We start from the raw sequence: 22309 nt of genomic DNA, 5'->3' as shown, positions 1-22309 counted from the left end.
TAAAATGTTCATATTTTGGGATTAGTTTCCTACAGATTATTAGATGAATTTTTTGAAGACAAAAATTTTATCCATTATAGGGGCGCGGAGAGCGGCGGAGAGCCGTCCTCAAACACGCGTCTTAACGGTCACTGAATTTAAATTATGTACATTAATTCATTACAAACTCTATTGATTTAGATAGAGTAACTATCCAATAAATCAAATTGGCAACTAGAATTCAAATCAGGAAAGAGGATGAAGGCTAACAAATTCGACGGGATGTCGAATTTTCCGTCCGCCATTTTGAGCAAAAATTTTGCATGACCCTCCGCGAAGCAAGAAAACAATAACAAAATGTATTTTCATCTCTGTCTGATTATTTTTCCCGAGTAATTGAAGAACTAAAGTTACTAAAAATCCATTCCCGACAGCAATTCGGATAAAAGTTGCCCAGAAATAAATCATCTAAATTCACTCAATTTGTGTATGATGTATAATACCATGGTAAGGAATGGGTTAATTGCAAGTTAATTTCTTTACGTTTTCTCTGAGTCGTTTTTAGAAGTTATATGTAAGAATCTCATTTAAAATAAAAGACATAATTTATCTACCAAATGGTTCCCAACAAGAAAAACTTTTATTGATACTTCACAAGTATTTCAATTACAATGACTTTCAAAAAGGAGTTAGCTTCTTAAGCTTTTACACAATATTGTCTCCTTTTGTGGGATTATTGAGAAGATTGCGTACATGCATCCGAATTTTACGTGATAAACACTCATTTTTACAATGATTTTTACTGTGGTTTACGGAAGCTCTTGCCAGCAAATTTGGCTCCAGCTCCGAGTTCTTCTTCAATTCTTAGAATCTGATTGTACTTGGCTAATCTCTCAGAGCGGCACGGAGCACCAGTTTTAATTTGGCCAGTGCTGAGACCCACAACAAGGTCAGCAATGAAGGTGTCCTCAGTCTCTCCAGATCGATGAGAAACCATGGTGCCCCAACCATTGCTCTTGGCCAGATTATGGGCTTTAATTGATTCCGTCACTGTACCAATTTGGTTGACCTTCAGCAAGAGGCAGTTGCATGCCTTCTTCTCAATAGCCGTGGCAATGCGCTTGGGATTGGTCACGGTAAGATCGTCCCCGACGATCTGGATATTCGTGGCCGCTGTCATCTTGGACCAAGCATCCCAATGATCTTGGTCAAAAGGATCCTCAATGCTCACAATTGGGAATTCCTTGATAAACTCCAAATAGAGATCAGTGAGTTTGTCTGGGGTCAGCCAGAGAGACTTGTCACTATTGGGATTTTTAAAGTCCAAATCATACATGCCGTCCTTGTGAAATTCCGAAGCTGCCACATCCATGCCAATCTCCACTTTACCTGTGTACCCGGCCTTACTAATGGCGTCTTGGATGAGGAACAAGGCATCCTTGTTGTTGAGAATGTTGGGAGCAAAGCCACCTTCATCTCCAACGGCCGTAGCGTCCAAGCCAAACTTGTTGTTGATGACTTTTTTGAGATGATGATACACTTCCGATCCAATCTTCATAGCTTCAGTAAAGGATGCCGCTCCAGTCGGCAGAATCATAAATTCTTGCATAGCCAGTTTATTACCAGCATGACTACCACCATTGATGACATTAAATGCCGGTACAGGGAGAATGATATTGGGATTTCCTGCAAGAGTAGCAATATGCTGATACAAAGGAACACCCTTGGCAGCAGCTCCAGCTTTGCAGACAGCCAATGATACTCCCAAAATAGCATTGGCTCCCAATTTGCTCTTGTTCTCTGTCCCATCGAGCTTCAGCATAAAGTTATCAACTTCTTCCTGCTGTGTTACACACAGCCCAGACTTAATAAGCTCGGGAGCAATGATTTTGTTGATGTTGTCCACTGCTTTAAGGACAGCCTTTCCATGGTAATGGTTTTTGTCATTGTCACGCAATTCCAAGGCCTCATGGACACCAGTGGAAGCACCAGATGGTACGGCTGCCCTAAAAAGGCCAAGATTCGTAGTGAGGTCAACCTCAACGGTGGGATTTCCGCGAGAGTCAAAAATCTGACGAGCTAAAATCTTCTGGACAACCATAGTTCTCCTAAAATGATAAAAGAGTCAAAAGAAGAAAAGATTCAATAAACTATAGAAAATAAAATTTAATAAAAATTGAGATAATAACATAAGCATTTAATTAACCCATTCAATCAATGTACCAGAAATATTTGAGGTAGAATGTTCGTATTTTCGGATTAGTTTCCTACAGATTAACCCTTTAAGGACGATTGGGTCACCGGTGACCCAAAAATGAAATTTTTCCTATGGCCTTCTAAAGTTGTGTTTTGCTCTAAAAGGTCGGAAAAAATGATTTTTTCTGACCCCCAATTATTGACCTTCTTGTCCTTAAAGAGTTAATAGATGATTTTTTTTAAAAGAAAAAAATTTTACCTATTATGGGGGCGGCGGGAGCCCCTGTCAAACACACGTCTTAACAGTCGCTGAATTTAAATTCTGTGCCTTAATTCATTACAAACTCTATTGATTTAGATAGAGTAACTATCCAAGAAAACAATTTGGCGACTAGAATTCAAATCAGGAAAGAGGAAAGAGGCCAATTTTAACAAATTTGACGGGATGTCAAATTTTCCGTCTGCCATTTTGAGCAAAAAAGCGAAGCAAGAAAACAATAACAAAATGTATTTTCATCTCTGTCTGATTATTTTTCCCAAGTAACTGAAGAACTAAAGATACTAAAAATCCATTCTCTACTTCAATTTGGATAAAAATTGCCTAGGAATAAATCATCTAAAATCACTCAATTTGCGTATGTTGTATAACACCATGGTATAGAATGGGTTAATGGCTTTTATACCTAAACTAGGAATAAGCCTAAATCAACCGATAACTTCCCTAAACAGCAGATAAAAACTTTGTGAAATTAGATCCTTCCTGGAAGGGAATTCTGTAACGCTCTGGGAATGCCATATGACAAATTGGGTTTGAATCTCAGAAGAGCTTTTTCGAAAATGCGATTCTGTAGCCGTGGTATTGCCATTTCAGCTCATGTGACATTGTCAGAAGTCACATATTTGAGATTTTTGGCAATTAAAATGATAATGAATGTTGTTAAAGAAATCAACCAAGACAGACTGTATTTGCATAATATCACAAAGTAAAGGCATTTCATTAAAAAAGCAGTGAATTGCATTTTCGAACTCATATGATATGACAAATAAAAGCTCAATTGGCATTGTCAGGTTTCGAACTCACGCGTGACAATGCCACGAAAATTACAGATTTCTCCTACTGAACTCATGCGTATGTGGCGGGGGGGGAGAATGTAATAAATTATTGCCTTTGACTTTGTTTAAAAAATTCTTTGGTCTAACTAGGGTAATTATTTAAAAGTCGGACAGCCGCTAAAAGTCGGACTATTCAAAGTGGTTTTAGCATACAAAATATATAAAAGGGACAAATAATCCTAACCGGCTTATGTAGGTCAGATTCTTAACGTAAGCTAATTCGGAATGCATTCAAATTCGATTTAGAGCTAAAGTTCGGGGACGCCATTCAGTTATCTTGAATCATATTCGTGAAATTTTACAAATTTTGTATTTAAACCAAAATATCAAGGATTTAGATGGAGTGACAGAAAAGTGATGTATGGGTGAAATGTAGACCATAATGTTTTTTTATAATTTTGCCGTAGAACTTGATCTCATCGATTAATCAGAAGCCGAGATAATCGAGGTTGTTTGTTTCTGAACTCGTTTTTTCGACCAGAGCGCCCCAAGAGTTCATTTGATGAACTTCAACTATATCAAAGAATTATTGTATTTTGTGACACTTTCCTTTTAAAACCCTATTTTAAGTGTTTTGATCGAGTAGAAGCAGTCAAATTGGCATCTGAGTGGTTTCAAAGTGTTATTATGGGGAAAATCATTTTTTTCACATTTGAACGAAAAAATCGGACAAATCGCATTATCTGATCGAAAAATGATGTATGGACGAAATGTAGACACAAATGTCCTCCACAATTATGTCAAAGTAATCATCAAAAACAGAAACAGTTGATTGAATTTCTGACGATCCGAGGTACAGGGTACATAGTTCCAATTACACTTATTTTTTATTAATTTATTGAAAAATTTAAAATTTAAATGCACAGATATAGTTTAATCTTAATGGGTCACTAAAATACCAATTAGTATACACAAAAATATCAAATAAGTATTTTAGGGCGTATATTTTCAACTAAATATCGAACATGTCCCTTAACATTCCGATCAGGGGTGCTCTTCCCTTATATGGAATGAATTTAAGGGAGTTAAAAAATAAGTGACATTTTAACTGCTCGAACTCCAAGAGAGAGAGAGCAGTTTTAACAATCGTGTTTTTTTCAACTTCTTTCCATCCTGGCTACCAAACGGTAAGAGATATTGACTTCCGGTCTTCGGTGACCCCCCCCCACAAATCAACATTCTCTATCTAACTAACTTACTTAAATTACCCCACAACCCTTTTATCCCCTCCAAGAACATGTTTTTTGACTTTGCAAAAAATTGGCCCTGACGATTTCGTTCATTTTTGGAAATGCTTTGGAGGTAGTCCAGCTGAACATTTCGTCCTTTGACACCTATCACCGGAAAAATCGACATCTTGAATTATTGAAGGTCAAACGTCGGTCTAATTTTCAATGGATTTGAACCATTTGAACAAATTTGGACATTTTTGAAAGATCTTTTAATTCTGAACACGACTGCATCGGTCATAATCGGTGATGGATCGGGAAAGTAACGGTAATAGCTCTATTTTAAAAATACTGTTTTTCGCACTTTTTCAGTCTTTTGACCCATATAAAATTCAAACGGTAAGAGATATCAACTTCCGGTCTTCGATGACCCCTCCTCAAATGACGTTATCTCGAACTTAACCTCTTTATTTTCCCCCTCCCCTTTCGTGCGTTCCCTACCCCCCTAAAAAGTGCCAATGAGGTTTTTCTAACTTTTCAAAAAATTGGCGCTGACGATTACGTTCATTTTTGGAAATATTTTGGAGGTAGTCCAGCTGAACATTTCGTCCTTAGACACCTATCACCGGAAAAATCGCCATCTTGAATTATTCAAGTTCAAAAGCATAATTTCCACCCGATTTGGTTAATTTATTAATTAAAAGGTTAATGATTTTTTGAAACCCTCATCTTGAACAATTTTTAACTTCAAGCTGGTTTTGAGGTGATGATTTATAGACAAATTTAATTCGAAAATAATTTTATATTCACCAGAAACATTTGCGAAAAGGAATATAAGGTAGAGTTCCTTCTCGGGAGTTCGATCAGCTCGCAAAGCCTCGGACGCTTTGCCACCCCTTCTGGACTTAATTTTTTTTTTCATTTTTTATAATGGTAGGATCCGTTCCCTTTTTCGCTGTTCTTATTGATTATTCTCTTCAAGCAGAAAATCCAGTAAATCGGCATTTTTTTTTTGAGAAAAAAATGGTGAGATAAAGGAATCTCCGGAATCTCCCATATATGGTTATGTCATATTCTTATGATTATGGATGCAATTCTTAAAGTATCTTACAGGCTTGATAAATACGTTTGAATTGTTCTCACAAACACTTTTTTTTATACCTTTTATCAATCAACCAAGAGTGGGAAGAATATAAATGAAAGAAAGAGATAGAGAATGATAAGATAGCAGACTATCAGGTTTAATTTTATTAGAATACACCAGCAGACGTTAGTCATTGGAAGTTTCCTCATTGAATAATGTCCTCCTTTAATAATGTTAAACATATCGTTGTTGTTGGTGACGGACAAGTTGGGAAAACATCTCTTCTTTTCGCCTATACCGATGGGTCCTTCAAGGAAACTTATCAGGCCACAATGTGAGTTATTGCTAATATTTCAAAAGATTGATAAGAGTGCTTAAATTGTTGAATTATTGCATGTCTTCTAAAGCTTCGAGAAGGAGGAAATCGAGCTGACTGTGGACAATATACTGTATTACGTTAAGCTGTATGATACAGCCGGTCAGGAGGATTTTGATAAAATACGTCAAACTTTCTACAAACGAGTAATTAAAATGAAGTTTTTTTTTTGCTTCATCAAATACAGTTCCATATAATTATTCTTCATTTTAGGCTGATGCCTTTTTATTGTGTTATTCGATTCCCGAACGCACTTCTTTTGACAATATTGAACTCAAATGGATTCCAGAACTGAGACGTTCGCAACCAAACATACCGATTGTTCTGGTAGGGACAAAAGAGGATATGAAGACACCGCATGCGGTGACTACAAAAGAAGGGGAAGCCCTCCGGAAGAGGATAAATGCAAATATATTTATTGAGAGTTCCGCAAAAACTCATAAAAATGTCCAACTAGTCATTCATGAGGCTGTTCGAGCTTCAGTTGTTGGAGTCACGAATAATTATGCTGCTGATGAAGAAAATTCCGAAAGTTGCTCATGTTGGTGCTGGTAAAAAATTCTCAACAATTTGTACTTAAAATTATTATTATTCTATAAGACTATAAAGACGATATAAAGACCAAGATTCTTTAACATAGTTTTTTTTTAATTGCACCATCTGAAAAAATGTTGCGATCAGCCAATAACTTCTGCGATATATCCATAATTAAAGAAAAAAAAGTTATGATAATAGCAAATTTAATAAATTTAAAGCCCGTTTAAAAGATGAAGATAAGAGACTGCAAATTAAGAAACAAATTCCCGGATTATGAAAATTAGACTCTCCTTCAGGAGGGTGTTCAAGGTTAAAGAATTTTGCCGACATAGAACAATTATAATATTTCTACCCACTCAAACCGATTTATTCACATAATTATACAATTATTTTTTGCAAAATTTTCCATTGATCTAGTAAACTTAAGTAAAAAAAAGGAGATTTTTAAAATAAGGCGTGAACCTTTCGGTTTCGGTACTTCTGTTGCACGGCAAATGGCGAAAAAAAACACCAAAAAAATCAATATAACTACGAATATGAAAAAGAATACTCACAAATGATGAAGATACCGCAAAGCAGGTGATATGATTGTGGAGATGAGATGGTACAAGATAACTTTTCTCGAAGTTTAACAACGGAAGTGAGAAAGATCACTGGAGCTGTAAGACTTTTCACCAAACACAGAAGGTGAAATGAAGGTCAGTGTTGCAATTTGACGGATTGGTTCTAAATTTTTTCTAGACAGCTTCTTGATTTATTACACGTAATTAAATACAGTGATGTAAAATTTGAAAACTGTAAAAAAATCGGTGTATTTTTTAAATCTAAAATTAATTATGAATTAAAATTAAAGGGATAATTATGATGAAGTTAACCCTTTAAAGAGGAGAGGGTAAAAAATTCAGGGTCAGACAAAATCACTTTTTCTGACATCTTAGTACAAAACATAACTTTGGAAGGCCGTAGGAAAAAAAATCGGGACACCGGTGGTGCCACTATCGTCCCTAATACTTAAAAACCCAAAGTGGCATTTTACTCCAATTTTAAGTTTGGAGCTTCATAGTAGGAATTCTATTCAATATAATGCTAAAGTGATAACACGAATGTATGGAGAATTTAATTAGCTCTCGTTTAGTAGAAAAAAATAGTTGATAATTTTTCTAATATTTAAAAAAATTGGGAGAAAACCAAAAAATGGGCGTAGAATACCAAATTGGCGTAAAATGCCACCTTTTTTATATGGAGTTGGCATCATAAATGGACATTTGAATGGCTTATACTACATAACCTAAAAAATGTTAACATTTTTGACTTTTGTCATTATTCAAAAAAATCGCAAAAAATACGTGAAAGTGTTAAAAATTAAATACTATAAGACCTAGAATTGTAGTACAGTGCTATTGTAAAGAAAAATAATGTGAATATTCACGTTACACTTTGTTTTTCTTTTTCGATTCCTTGTTAGAATTTCACAGAAAATTTTCTTAAACAAAAGCGCAAACTTTATACGAGAATTTGAGAATTTTATAGGTAAATATCGTCGGTTGCCTCAGCAACTGTGCTAACTGCATTTGCTTTGTGTCAGCATTCGTTGTAAGCAACGCATCGCTGCGCGGCGTTTGCAATGAATGCAGACACAAAGCAGATGCAGTTAGCACAGTTGCTGAGGCAACCGACGATATATAGATATGTGTTCTAAGATCCTTGCCAAATTGCTAGGAAAAAGAAATTTAATAGAAATTGGCTTTTTACTACAAAAATCTGTAAAAAGTAACTTTTTCATTTTTGTCAATTTTCAGAAAATTTATATAAAAAAAGACAAGAAAATGGGAATATATATTGGAAAATGAATTTATGAGTCCTAGAACTACTGTAGAAGTCTTACAAAATAAAAAACTATTGAAAACTGATTTTTTGTTGAGAATATCTGCACTGGCATTTTAAACCAGTTTGGTATTTCACGTAATTTTTTGGCTCGGATTTTAAAGTGTTAAGGGGTTAACTAAAAAGGACAATGGGCAAAACTGTTCAACATATCGCCACGAATTAGACCTATATCATTGAATAGGCATTGACATAGGCAACAACTTTTGTTCCGGGAGCAGCCTCAAAGTATGTAGGAAAGGAACTAGAGCATAAGCCACATGCCTAAGAAATGGGTTGAATTATCTAATAAAACTTGTGTTTTTTACCCTTTTGTTCTTCTTTTTCTTCTCTTTATTAAACGAAACACGGGACGTTATCCGTTGGATGGTTTCCCGTACTTGGTTTATCTTTTATTGTTGACGTCAAAAAAACAATTTATAAAGGAAGGCTTAAAGGAGATTTTCTTAGAGTAAACCGTATCCATATCACTTAATTTCCCTGCAATTTTCCAGATTTTCCTAATAAAACTTTGAAAAACCTTCAAATTTATGAAAAAGATTGCATGTAGGGAAGTGTGTCCTATACTGAAATATTCTCTTTAAAAAAAAAAGAGATAAGGCCTCTGAAAATCGTACGATCCTAAAATATACCGTTGTTCAAAAGTTCATTCTTGAAGACAAGAATGTTCATTCTTGTTATTTCATTCTGGACCTTTTGTTAATATTTTTTTGATAACGGTACCTTTTTCAAGCTTATGATCTTCAACAACTCTATCTCTTTTTGAAGAAAAATATTTCTGTGAAGGGGACATGCCGTTACACACAATCCTTTTCATGATATTTGAGGAAAAGCTAGAAAAAATACAATGAAAATGGAGAGATAAAGATATGGTTTCTTATAGACAAATTTACTTTAAGTTCTCCTTTAGAAATTATTCTTTGACACAAACAACCGACAATATACCGTTATTAAAAAAAAAACAAGTTTCGTAAATAGAATCTTGGCGTGAACGTCTATAAGTTTCATCGGGAGATATGTTCAGGCGACACAGATTACTCAAAAAATACCGTGGATTTCCTATACCACGAAAAAATTCTCATTTTATTACACTGTAATGCTGGATGACTTTAAAAAGCATTTAATTAGTCTGGAAATTACCAGATGAAGCAATTTAATTCGTAGGTGGACTTTGAGCCAAATTTCATTAAGAGCGGTTAAGCCGGTTAAACCGTTATCGAAAATTAAAACGCGAAACTTGTGAATTTTCAGAAGAATATCGTTAACTTCCCAAACACTTAAGAGTCTTTTTTGACTTGGGTTTCGGTAATAAGATGTCAAATTTCATGAAATTTCACGTTTTTCCGCCTATTCTAGATGGAGACCACGGTGAAATCTCATGAAATCTGCCATCTAATAATCTACCAATACCTACAAAATGAACCATGCTATGGACTATGACCATAGTCTTATCTCCAAATATTGCGAGGTAAGGGTATGCGGTATGCCCCTTTAAAGAATGATCAATTAGGATTATGAAGTATATTCGCGACCCGAACGTCAATTCTGCATTTTTTGGTGAATTGTACTGATTGTACTAGATATTTCTTAACAAAGTTTTTTTTTGTTTTTGAAAAATTTTTTCAAATTCAACTTTTTTCAACTTTTCTCATAAAAGAACCTTTTTTATATCGAATAGTGAATTTTCATACAAATTTTTAAAAAATTTCTCCATGGAAATAGCACGTCATAATCCATCTTTTCATTCTCTATAATAATGTTTTTTAACTTGAAAAAAAAATAGGTTTTGAAGGTTTTGAATACAAATTTTTACGACGCGTAAAATAATACTAGCTAACCCGGCAATTCTAGAGTGTGAAGTTAGTCATAGGTGGATTTCATGTCTTTGCCGGCGTTCGATGTTGGCGCTGTTCAAAAAGTCAATTTTAATCGACTTCATCGATTTGTCTGTGAGGAATTAATTTTTCTCATTGCATCGCAGCATATTTTGAGGAAATTTCAAAGTCTCCCGGTGCGTTTCTCATTAATTATATAATTATTTCCATTTACCCCCTATCACTTGTTCGATTTATATGTGAATTAGCATGAAACTGTGACTATTTAGTTCGTTTTTTAATAAGATATCTTGTACGACGTGCTTTCAGGATTTTGACACGTAGCGCTGATTCAAGCTGGATTTGTGAACTTGATCTTATTCTAAACCGGACTTACTGGAGAGCAGTAGAGTGAGTATTTTTCACCTATAGACCCTTTCGATATAATTCTACATTTTTGAATATTAATTGACTTTCCCCGGGTCTCGTGAGCGTCTCAAAATAGCATTTTGTGTGTGCTGTGCAGTAGTTGAAAGTACGAAAAAAAAAACTTGTCTCTTTCTCCATGACACGTCATGAGAAATCTCTTTAAGTTGAAGCGAGAATATGCCTTGAAATTCCTTTAAAGTACTTTTGTTTAATTTTCAACACATTTCCGTTCCCTTTCAGAAGTAATTTGTCGCATTTTGCGGTGATTTTCTGTGAAAATACTTGAAAAATTGTGAGGAACTCGATGAGAAGTTGGCGATCCCGAGATTGCGTAAAATGGCAAAAGACGTCCAATTCTTATCTTATGTGTCTGTTGCCACGTGTATCGGACATTCACCAGGCTCTCGAATAATTTGTGCTGTTCCCAGAGAAATTCATTTTGTTCGTGCTCATCTCTCTTTCCCCATTTACATGCATGAATTCTGTGATTCAAAAAATGATTCCCTCCTTGTCAATGTACCTGTCTTTGGCCTTCACAGAAAAAGTAAAGAATTTTCTGCAATCAAAGCCATAAGAAGACATTCTGTGGCACAAGATATTTTTAGTTTTCACTTCTTACTAAATTGTAAATATTTATAAATATCTCTTGAGGTCATAAACCTTTGATATTATCCTGTTTTCTCCAGGACTACTAAAGGATAACTTTTACTATGATGTACTGAACTGCATACTAATAAATTGTTAGTGAATAATGTAATATAAAAACTTAATTCCTTAAATTCTTGCGAAGAACATTTTTTTCTTTAAGTTTTAAAAGCTAAAAATAGGGTCTAATGTGGAAGAATGGCACAGTTAAACCTTAATTAAGGTCAATACTCTTAGGACCCAAATATATTCAAGCTGATCCTTTAGAATATTTAGCCTGTAAATTTTGACAATAAACGATTAGGCCAAGGAAATTTATGCAAAGGATCATTAATCGAGTATCCTATGGACTTTGAGAGCCATGCGGCTTAGACGAAAAGACCTACCGGCTTAATGTAATTATAATAAAAAAAACAAAGAATGATTAGACTTTATTCCCATCAGTTTCCCACTAATGCCGTGGTCACACTTACGACTTAATCCGAGAGACGGCTTAACATGTTTATAATCAAAATAATGATTTGACTAAATTCTCAAAAGCTTCCCACTAAGCCGTTTCTCGGCTTAATCCGAGAGACGGATTAGTCAGAAACTGATGGAAATGTAATCTAATTATTAATTTGATTATAATTTCGTTAAGCCGCCTCTCGGCTTAAGTCGTAAGTGTGTCTAGATCTAGAGTATAACGAGTATAAGTCTTACGGCAAAATCCCTCAGTGTATGACAATTTGGATTGAATATTTATTGCTACATTTTACATGCTAATATTCTCAAAGATCAGCCTTATACGGGTTTCAGACCTAAGGTTTAGCCATATGGCTTAACTTCGCTAATTTTTTCTTAATCAAGATTTTAAAAAAAAAAAAATTATCATTTAAGATTGGTCAACATGGGTAAAGTGATCAATTAAATTTTGAAAAACCAATAAAATTGGTTTGTATTTTGAATTTGGAGACCATCGAGAACTGGACTAAACCTTAGGTCTGAAGCCGGCCTGAGTCTATTTGAGCCTTTAGGAAATTTAAGACTTGTAGCCCACTTACAAAATGTGGGTGTAATCAACTTCATACTAGGGATTGACTCTCTCTAGATGTATTAGTTAGATATCAACGTTATGAAATTGAGGAAATTACAGTTTAACCCTTTTATGACCAATGACATCCTGTGTCATAAAAGAAAATTATAAGATCTATAGGCCGCCGGTGGTGATCAACTCATTCTTAAAGTTAATTTAAAACTCAATATTTCAAATCATTTATGAACTCAAAATGCTGTTTTGATCATTGTATTAGTTTCAGTTTTAGGAGAAACTGGGGCAATATTAAACACGGGGTCCACGGGGTAGTTGCAAACACTGCGATCCTTTATTGCTCGAACTCCACGGTGAGAGCAATAATCCCTCAATTTTTTCACCCCCCCCCCCCAAATTTCCGCCTTCCACCCCCCGGAGACCACTTTTGTCAACGAATCTTCATGTTTCACACGATTTCTGAGAAATCTCGTCACGCTGTTTGTCCGTCTGTCCGTCCGGCTTTCGTCAGCTCAAAAGGCCTAACGGTTGCGGATAGCGACTTGGGACCTTCGGGGGCCCCCTCCATAAGTCGACCCAAGGATCGTTAACATGCCCCTCATTTCCTCCCACCTTTCCCCTTCTCCTCCAAAATCATGTTTTTTGGGATTGCTCGAAAACGCGTCGTGCGATTTTTTTCATTTTTGGATATGTTTTAGAGATTACACTCAATCCCGGGATTATGCACATTTTCGGGACCGAAAAAAACGCACGAAATGGCATTATGCATCGAGAAAATTTGCATACCCGCGGGGCTTTCTTTTGAATAAATCTGCCGTAGAACGAATTTCGCGCGGAGTAAAAGTAGTTTAAACAAAAAGATTCAACTGTTTAATAGAAAAGCATTATTAACAAACAGTACTTTTTGGCCAGACAGAGTTCTTCAATAAATGGTTAGAATATTCAAAAAAAAATACTTTAATAAAGGAAATTAAAGTTTTATTCTGAAAAAGTAGCAAAATGTTTTCAAATTTCCCGCGTCGCAAAATAGTATATATTCAGGCGTACAGTAGACTCTCTCAAATTCGCGCATATGGGACCGAAATGTCAGCCGAATTAGACAGAAATTCGGACGACAAAGTTTTTGAAATGCAACGATTTTTTATTCATGTGCATATATATATTGAGTTTACACGGTTTACACACTCTTATATAACGTAAATTGCATGAAAATCCCTCAATAATGCAAAATCACATCAAAGTTAAGACAAACCATGCCAAATTTGAGCATATTTGATTCATTTGATAATCATAATCAAACTTGAAAAATGACAACAAACTTTTTTCAAATGTAACCCCGCTGCCCGAATTAAAAAGTAGCCCGATCTTAAAAGAGCCGAATTTGTGAGAGTCTACTGTATTTCAAAAATTATTGCATAAATTGATTCCCAAAAGTAGGCAAACTTGCATGCATAATTGTATGTGCATAATTTCAAGGTGGACATTTCGTCCTTATACGAAAATACCGTTGAATCATTCCTAATAACGGTTTTTCAAGGTCAAAGGTTAAAAAGTCCCTATAGAGCGCATTTATCAAGCGAATGGGGTCATGTTTGGACTCGTTGGAAAGGTCTTGGAATTTCGGACAAAACTGAATCGGTTCCAATCGGTTTTGAACCGGCAATGAATCAATTTATAATAGATAACTAATTTTTATCCGAAAATCAATTCTATTACTTTTAAAACTATTTTGGGGGATCTTTTGAGTGATTTATGAATCAGTTCAAATCGGTTGGGAACCGGTAAAGGGTAAATGATGCGAAAGTGCTTTAGCGGTATAGCATCTAAGTCACGAGTTCGAGCATTCCGCAAAGTCTGGGACGCTTTGCCACCCCTTTAAGATACAAGTTGTCTAGAATTATATTTAAAAAAATCCCTCTTTTTTCTTGTATTTCAAACATAATATTTTAATAGATTTTTTTACATAGAATTGAAGAAATTTTAGACAATACAATCATAACATTTAAGAATTTTAACTTTTGAAAATGAAAATGGTTTTAATTGTTTACCTGTGGCTATTCCAGTAACAGAAAATTAAATTTAGATTAGAATTTTATTAATTTTTTTAAATTAAATTTAAAAAAAAAACTTAAGATTTTGAAAAATTTACCCCATTTTTCAAAATTGAGGTAAATATTATATTTGCAAATTTCACTGAAAAGTACAGGTTGCGTACATTGACCCCCCTCTCTCCCTCCCATACATTTGGTCTAAAAATACCGCAAGTTCGTTCTTATGTTTGAATTTCAAAAAAAAAATCAGGTCATGGGACAAATTTAGCAAAAGAATTTGAGAGAAATTTGATGACTGGAGAGGAGGTGAAACAAAAACCAGGAACTAATTGTCATTCTAAAGAAAGTGTCCAGAAGAATTGAGACAAGAGAAAAGAGAGAGAGAGAGAGAGAGGGAGAAGGAATGAATGAGAAAGGAGTGATACACTAGATTGTCCTAAGTGCAATAAAATACTAATTGTAATTTAATTTATACTGAGAATTAGTTGCACATCAATCGGGGAAATTGGCGTGCCTTATAAAATACTTGTCGTCTTTGAGGTAGAGTCACAGTTGAAGGAGTGCTTTTGAGGTGAAAAGTTGGTGGTAAAAAAAGTGTGCAGAGGAGCAGCTATTGGATTAAGTGATTTTTTATTATTTTGATAGAGAAAAAGAAATAGTTTTTAATAAAAAAAAAGAAAGAAAGAAAAAACGAGGATAACAAGAAAGAAATAGAAATGGATATTGCTGATCAAATGACAACACTTCCAACACAAAAGTCCATCTTTGACTTCAGTGAGGTGGATGCTAATGGGAATGCAATATCGCTGGAGGTGTACAAGGGGAAAGTGTGTCTGATTGTGAATATATCATCAAATGATGCTGCCACTTTGGGTAAATTTAAACAATTGGATACACTAAATCGAAAGTATGAGGATCACGATTTTGCCATTCTCCTGTTCCCGTGCTCACAATTTGGCCCAAGGAATTCCATGAGAGAAATCATGAGTATGATCGATAAAGAGCATCTCCGCGTTGGTGACTTATTCCAAGAAATTGATGTAAGTGCAAGAGATAGTATTTTTTTTTTTTATTTTAGTTTAGAATTATTTTTTTCTAAGAGAAAATTCAAAATATTATTTAAATTCATATTTTAATAATACTATTAATTATTTCAATATTTATTTTAGTTTTAAAATATTGTTTTTTTTTCGGCAGGTCAATGGCTCAAAAGCGTCACTTTTATATAAGTTCCTCAAGGCAGAAAGACCAGGAAATATGGGTGGTTTTATAAATTGCAATTTCACCGTATTTGTCATCGATCGCAATGGGTATCCTGTGGAGCGTCTAAATCCTAATGTTCATCCCTATGTCTTGGAAGATACTATTGAAAAGTACTTTTAAGTTGTAATAGAAGAATTTATTGTTATGAGTTTAAAAGCACATTTTTTTTATACATTATATACACAGGACATAAACAAGAGTTTTTCTTTAATTTTTATGGTGGGCATCTTGATCTTACTTTTAAGACGAATGATTTTGAATGTAAATTATTAAAATACTATTTAATTTTATGATAAAAGAACCAGAAAGATTTGGAGTTTGGAGAGTTCATTTACCCATGTTTTTTTTTTAAATTTAGAGTAAGTGTGCCAAATTCCGGCCAGCTTGCAATTTCGGCCACCTTTTTTGTTCCTCGAATTTCCATGAACTTTTAGATTTTACATACTCTAGAGATTATACAATGAAAAAGAATAACAAAAAATCTAGCTTCGACAAACGAGATGACGTGAAAAAGATATTGGAAGAATTCCCAAAGGGCAAGGAACTCTGAGAATGAAGGTGGCCGAAATAGGGCACCAATGCTATGTCTATATTTTTATTCATTTTAAAATGTATTAAGAATGATTTTAGACTAAATAAAAACGGTAAACTCTTTACAAGGTTCCAAGCAACACTCTTAAAAAAGAAAGAATAAAAAAATCAATTTGTATTAAAAATATTACATTTCAAACTTGAGACTTTGACGTTTGCATGCAACTGTGCCGAAATTTGGCTCACTTACCCTAATCGTGGTTTTATAATTACAGATTTATTGACAGACGAAATGTAGAAAAAATGACGTTTTTCATTAATTCTTCACCCTCATTACGTACTCTCTCTCTTTCTACTCGTAAATTGAAGAAAAAATAAATAAATTCAGGAATAAATTTTTGTGGAAAGAACAAAAAGAGACATTTCTCAAAATTGCAATGGTAATTTAAAAATTAAATGCTACTTATTGTCCCACTCTAGATGCACATTGTCCTCTGCTATTTCATTTTATTGGAAGTTTTTTTTTTCTTTTCTTTGCTACAATACAGGCAGAAAGAGTGACGGAAGTCTCAGTGTGTTTTATTCCCCATGTGGCCCTTGACCTAAAGTCTGATGTCTTCCTTCTCTGTCTGTGTCTTTTTTTTAGCCTTCCCAATCAACGATGTGGTCAATTTTTTGCGGTCATTCTACATGCATTTTTCTCCTTAATTTTTGCTTACTTGCCAAAATACTTTTGCAACAGCGAAATACCCCCTTTACATTTTGTAGCATAAATTATGATTTTATAATTGATGCCGTCTCTTTTAGTGCTACTGTAACGACTTGGATTGGAATAGGACTTTTCTCTTCTGAATTCAGACTAACATTAGCAACGATATGGAGGAAATTTCTGGTAAATATTTTATCAAATGATTGAAGTATAACTTGCAATAATTATTCTTTTTTTTGTTGTTGTTAAATTGTATTTTAGGTACTTTACCGATGGCTGAGCAAACAGCAGGATTTAACTATGATGACTTGTTTCCGGCTCTTCCCGAGAGCTCAACGCCGGCTCTACCGACCCAAAATGCCACCAGCATGAGAGTTGGAAGCAGTGTTGTAACTCAAGTAAGTTAATACCTACTACCAAAAGTATTATAAGAAATTCAGCAGTTATTATAAATTATCAAAGATTGAAGAAATGCTGTAAATTCCAAAACAAAATTATCTCTACGACACGATAGGGTAAAATAAGGTAATTTGGAACTACAGTGGGACCTCGATAGAGTCAACTAATTATTTCCAGGCCTGTTGACTCCATTGGATTCGTTGACTCTATCGGAATCCGAAAACAATCAATTAAAATATGAAATTTTGATATAAAGAGGTATTATCTTATATTTGTATTAGATCATTGATAAATTTAACACGAGAGTAGAATACTTTATCTAAATAGCCCATAAAGTCTACACGCTCGGGTCCAAAAAAAGTCGTATTAGGGCAAAAATTGGAGATTAAGGAATGATTTTACAGAATGTTTTTATTATTAGTAAGTATCTTTTAAGCTAAAATTACTATCCATGTGATATTGAGGTCCATCCACGATGTTAAGATAAGAAAATGTCGGAAATGGTGTATTAAATATTTCTTTTTTCACTTTTTTTTTAGAAGAGCTCCGGTTGATATTTAAATGTTGAAAATTCTGGTGCGATTAACGTTATTAATTAGATAGATAGATAATAATGTTTATTTCATGTCATAAGAAATAGAATTCTCTTTCTGACTCTTTCTGAAGAATTTAAACTTTTATTGTCTGAAAGAAGAGATTGATAGTTGTTCTTTTCGTTATGACATAACTATGGCTCTAAACTCTACAAAAAGAGCAATATTTTTTTCTCATTTTCTTCTTGTTCTGAGAAATGGGCGCTACAAAAGAAGGAAGTTCTAACCGTTTTTTTGCTAAACAATTTTAATTTTCCGTTGCTTATTTATTTTTGATCCAAATTTTATTTTAAGATACTAATCTTTTAAATTAAAAATGTAACTTAAAATAAATTTACACGTTTTCTTTAGAAGGATAACTTTTATGATCGTTTATCATGGACACTTTTTAAAGAAGTAAGTTTTTTAAAAAGTAAAAAAAAAAGAATATTATTTTGCCGAAAATTGATTACATAAATGTGAAATCAAAACACTGATTTTAATTTCGAAAAAGTTATAATAATATTATTAGTTTAATAATACTGGAAAAGTTGACTCTATCGGAGTCAATTTGGGTCCAAGTTGACTATCGGAGTCCGTAGAGTAAAAAAATAGCTGTTGACTCTATTGGAGATTGACTCTATCGGGGGTTGACTCTATCGAGGTCCCACTGTATTTCCAATTTTGGATATTTCAAATTTCCTCACTATTTTAGATGTGCATTAGAAAAAAACCTCGAAGAAAAAGTTGTTCCTTTTCACTATTTTTTCTCTTCTATTTCGTGGTCTTCTTTTTTTTCTTTGCTCATCTGAAACAGTGAGGAATTATTACATGTTTCAATTACACCATTTCACGATGAATAAAATCAGAAAATTTTTCATATCCACCCGAAAAAAGCATAGGTATAATTATATATAAAATATATAATATAAAAACATCTGATGGCGATGTAAAACATTTTTTATAATGCTAAATTAAAAAATAAGAATATTACATGTACAAAATTAAAAATATTTCAAAAGAAATCTTATTCACCGATAACCGATTTGAACTGATTTATAAATCACTTAAGGGATTCCTAATAATAGCTTATAGAAAAAATGTAAATGTTTTTCGGGTAAAATTTTTTATCGGCTTGTAACCGGTTCATAACCGATTGGAACCGATTCAGACTTGTTTGAAATTCCAAGACCTTTCCAACGAGTCCAAACATAACCTCATTCGGTTGAGAAATACGCTTCCGAGACCCTATTATGCTTTTTAGGTGTATTAGGGGTTAAAGTTACCCTTTTTCATGTTAATTTTATCCTTAAAAAGGTGTAAAAAGTGTTAAAATTATGAGGAAAAAAAGTTAATCGCACCCCTATTTTTTCTCAGTGTAGAGTACTTTCCCTATAATTTGAAAACAGTAACATGCTAAAGAACATGTTAATTTTACATTGGAAATAGCACCATAATGCAAAAAAGTTTTGAACATTTTCTGATTGATCTCTTCTAAAGGGTCTATTTTAATGGTTTTGTATAATATTTGATTAATTGGTAATTGAGTTTTAAAGCAGTATCTAACCTTCCCCTCCAACACCATGTTTTTTGGAATTACTCGAAAACGCGTTGTTTTTTTTCATTTTTGGATGTGGTTTAGAGGTTGCGCAAGCGAACATATCATCCATAGGGTAAATGTCCTAATTCAAAACCATTTTCAGACGCTTTAACTTTGATAGAAGATTCAACACATTAAGTTCATATTTTTTCTGAAGAGAAATAAATAAATTTGCTCCTTGACTCTTCTGGAATATTACTGTTTAGTGAAAATTCTTTAGATATAATTTGAAAACTTCTTAAATACAAGAAAAATACGCGAGTGTAAAATGCTTCTATTGGAAACAACTTAATCTAAATGGAGACAAGGGAAACTTTTTAATTGGAGACAAACAGTGTAACTGAAACCGCGACGAAAAGCTTCCAAAATTTTGTTGAGTTGCACCTGCGTGCAGGATTTGTTCTTATTTCTGGTCTTTTTTCCTTTCCCATCTAGAACAAGAAAATCCCTCCAAAAAAATATATTTCCAGGGTTTCCTATTGAAGCATTTGCAGACACTTCAGAAAAACCCTTTTTGTTCACGAAATGGGTAATTATTTCATTTGAAAACTTTACATATCGTTAGCAATAAAGATTAGCACTTAATTTAACAAAAAATAGCCAGAGATATGACATAAATGTTAAACAAAACGAATAAACAACAGTCACCGCATTGAGTTTTTCATTGGAAAACATGCTCGATCGATGAAAAATTCGATGGTGAAAAGGTACACTTTTAATTTTTCTGAGAAATTAACAAATTAAAATTTGTGAATATAAATGGATTTTCGCTTTATTTGGAGCAAAATTAACTAAATAATGAAACTGAAGTATAGCAAATATATAAATGCAGTAATTTAGTATTGTATTTATTATGAAAACAGTGACGTTTCCATTTGGAGTAGCGAAAAATTTCCATTTGAAGCTGGTTTTGAATTAGCTTAATCCTATAGGAAAATGCGGTTGAATCATTCCTAAAAACGGGGTATCAAGGTCCAACCTTTAAAAGGCTCTAGGTAGCGTATTTCCCAACCGAAAGGTCTTGGAATTCCTGACAAGCGTAAGCCGATTCCAATCGGTTATAAACCGGTAAAAACCGATTCATGACTGATAATTAATTTTATGCAAGAAAAAATTGCATTAATCCTAAGCTATTTTGGGCGATGTTTTGAGTGATTTGTAAATCGATTATGAACCGATTAATTTAAGAAAAAATTGCCCAGTGTGGGAAAAACTCTACAGAAATACTTGAACTCGCGAACACTGCACCTTTCCTCATGAATTCAATTAATAATGGTTCCGGCACACCTTTTAGATTAGGAAAATTTTATGAAATCAAAATACACATCCCTTTCTCACATGCTTTGCATATGTCTATCCCATTCCTTCGCAATCAAAATTCGATTAAGCTAAATTGAATTTATTGTGATGTTTAAAAGAAGAAGAGTACGAAAGAATGAGATAGACATGCACAAAGCGTGTGAGAAAGAGAGGGATTCGAATTTCGACTTCATGAAATTTTCCTGAATGATGCAAAAGTACTTTTGAGGTATATCATCTAAGTAACGAGTTCAAGCACTATGCAAAGCCTGGAAATCTTTGCCACCCTTTTTTCCGTATATTACTATTCTTTTCCATTTACATGGAAAATTTCCTAAATATCAAATTTTTGTAGGTGTTTCGTGTTCCGTACAGTGAGCGCAAATTTGATTCGGAGAAATTTGGTGAGGGCGAATCTCTGCGCACCTGTCAAAACATCATGAAGGACACTGGAGCTCATATTGAAATCTCTAGCGGGAAAGATTTGTCTCTGACTTTCTTGATATCTGGAAAACACTCTGAGGTGTTGGATGCACGCCGTAAGATTTTGGTGCATTTCCAGACGCAAGCTAGTAAGCAAATTCCTATTCCCAAGGAGCATCATCGTTGGATTCTGGGCAAGAAGGGTGAGCGTCTAAAGGAACTGGAAAAGGTGACGGCCACGAAGATTTCTGTGCCCAATATCTCAGACGAGAGTGAATTCATTACGATTGCCGGCACGAAGGAGGGCATTGAGAAAGCTGAGCATGAAATTAAGACGATCAGTGATGAGCAGAGTCGTAAGGCAATGGAAAAGATTAGTGTGCCCAAGATCTATCATCCATTCATTCTTGGTCCATTCAATGAGAACCTCAATAAGATGATCGAAGAGACTGGTGCTCGAATTAATGTACCCCCGCAATCCGTCATGAAGGATGAGATTATAATTACGGGCGAGAAAGAAGGTGTATTTGAGGCCAAGTCACGCATTGAGGCAATCTACAAGGAGATGGAAAGTAAGTGTACTACAGTCAGCATGGAAGTTCCACGTGAGCAGCATAAGTATGTTTCTGGAAATCGTGGATCGACAATTCAGGAAATTCTTCAGCTTACTGGTGTCTCAGTGGAAATACCACCCAATGATTCCACTACAAACACTATCATCCTTCGTGGACCTCAGGAACATCTTGGAGATGCCCTTAGTACTGTCTGTGCCAAGGCTAATAGTGTGAAAAGTGTGCAAATTAATGCTCCAGCTTGGATTCATAAGTACATAATTGGGCGCAAGGGGGCCAACATCAAGGAACTGAGTGCTGAATTTGTCAATGTTCATGTGGAATTTGGGGACAACCGCATCAAAATCGAAGGTCCACCTGATCAGGTAAGATTCAAACATAATTTTATTGATAAAAAAAAATTGAGAATTTGTTGAACTTCCGATTTAGGGTATTTTGCGATATGAGTTGGACTAATAAAAAAAAATTATTGGTAGGAAATGAGCAGTAAAATATTAAAAGCGATAAGTAAAATATAAAATTTTTGTCAGTTAAAAAACCTTAATCTTTAAAAAAAAATGGTTTAATTAACATTTATGATGGTTACAAACAAGATGATAATTTCTTGAACTAGCGACAATATCGCACTTCCGCA

At 34.2% G+C, this 22309-nt stretch overlaps 4 protein-coding genes across 5 annotated transcripts in view; 3 read left to right on the top strand and 1 right to left on the bottom strand.

The window, feature by feature from the left end:
* Positions 1-584: 584 nt before the first annotated feature.
* On the bottom strand, positions 585-7192 carry LOC129801531 (enolase). Its single transcript, XM_055846700.1, has 2 exons — positions 7009-7192; positions 585-2087 (listed from the first exon to the last, which is right to left on the bottom strand). Exon 2 carries the CDS (start codon positions 2078-2080, stop codon positions 779-781), a length of 1302 nt encoding a protein of 433 aa, XP_055702675.1. The 5' UTR covers positions 2081-2087; positions 7009-7192; the 3' UTR covers positions 585-778.
* Positions 5718-6544, top strand: LOC129801598 (ras-like GTP-binding protein RhoL). The gene is made up of 3 exons (XM_055846821.1): positions 5718-5875; positions 5949-6063; positions 6131-6544. Exons 1-3 carry the CDS (start codon positions 5757-5759, stop codon positions 6470-6472), a joined length of 576 nt encoding a protein of 191 aa, XP_055702796.1. The 5' UTR covers positions 5718-5756; the 3' UTR covers positions 6473-6544.
* A 3036-nt stretch (positions 7193-10228) lies between the features above and the next one.
* Positions 10229-22309, top strand: part of LOC129801453 (vigilin) — a 26832-nt gene continuing 14751 nt past the window's right edge. Inside the window, exons 1-5 of one of the 2 annotated variants that reach the window (XM_055846528.1) lie at positions 10229-10349; positions 10483-10563; positions 16909-16993; positions 17072-17208; positions 21036-22040. In XM_055846528.1, the coding sequence (XP_055702503.1) occupies positions 16978-16993; positions 17072-17208; positions 21036-22040 (1158 nt within the window). In that variant the 5' untranslated portion in view covers positions 10229-10349; positions 10483-10563; positions 16909-16977. Of the gene's footprint in view, positions 10350-10482; positions 10688-16908; positions 16994-17071; positions 17209-21035; positions 22041-22309 lie in introns of those variants that run through there. The other variant, XM_055846529.1, reaches the window with a different exon arrangement.
* LOC129800981 (uncharacterized) lies at positions 15024-15690 on the top strand. The gene is made up of 2 exons (XM_055845729.1): positions 15024-15347; positions 15505-15690. Exons 1-2 carry the CDS (start codon positions 15024-15026, stop codon positions 15688-15690), a joined length of 510 nt encoding a protein of 169 aa, XP_055701704.1.

This window comes from Phlebotomus papatasi, chromosome 2, assembly GCF_024763615.1.
Source record: "Phlebotomus papatasi isolate M1 chromosome 2, Ppap_2.1, whole genome shotgun sequence".
Classification (NCBI taxonomy): domain Eukaryota; kingdom Metazoa; phylum Arthropoda; class Insecta; order Diptera; family Psychodidae; genus Phlebotomus; species Phlebotomus papatasi.
This window is presented reverse-complemented; position numbering and strand designations above follow the sequence as displayed.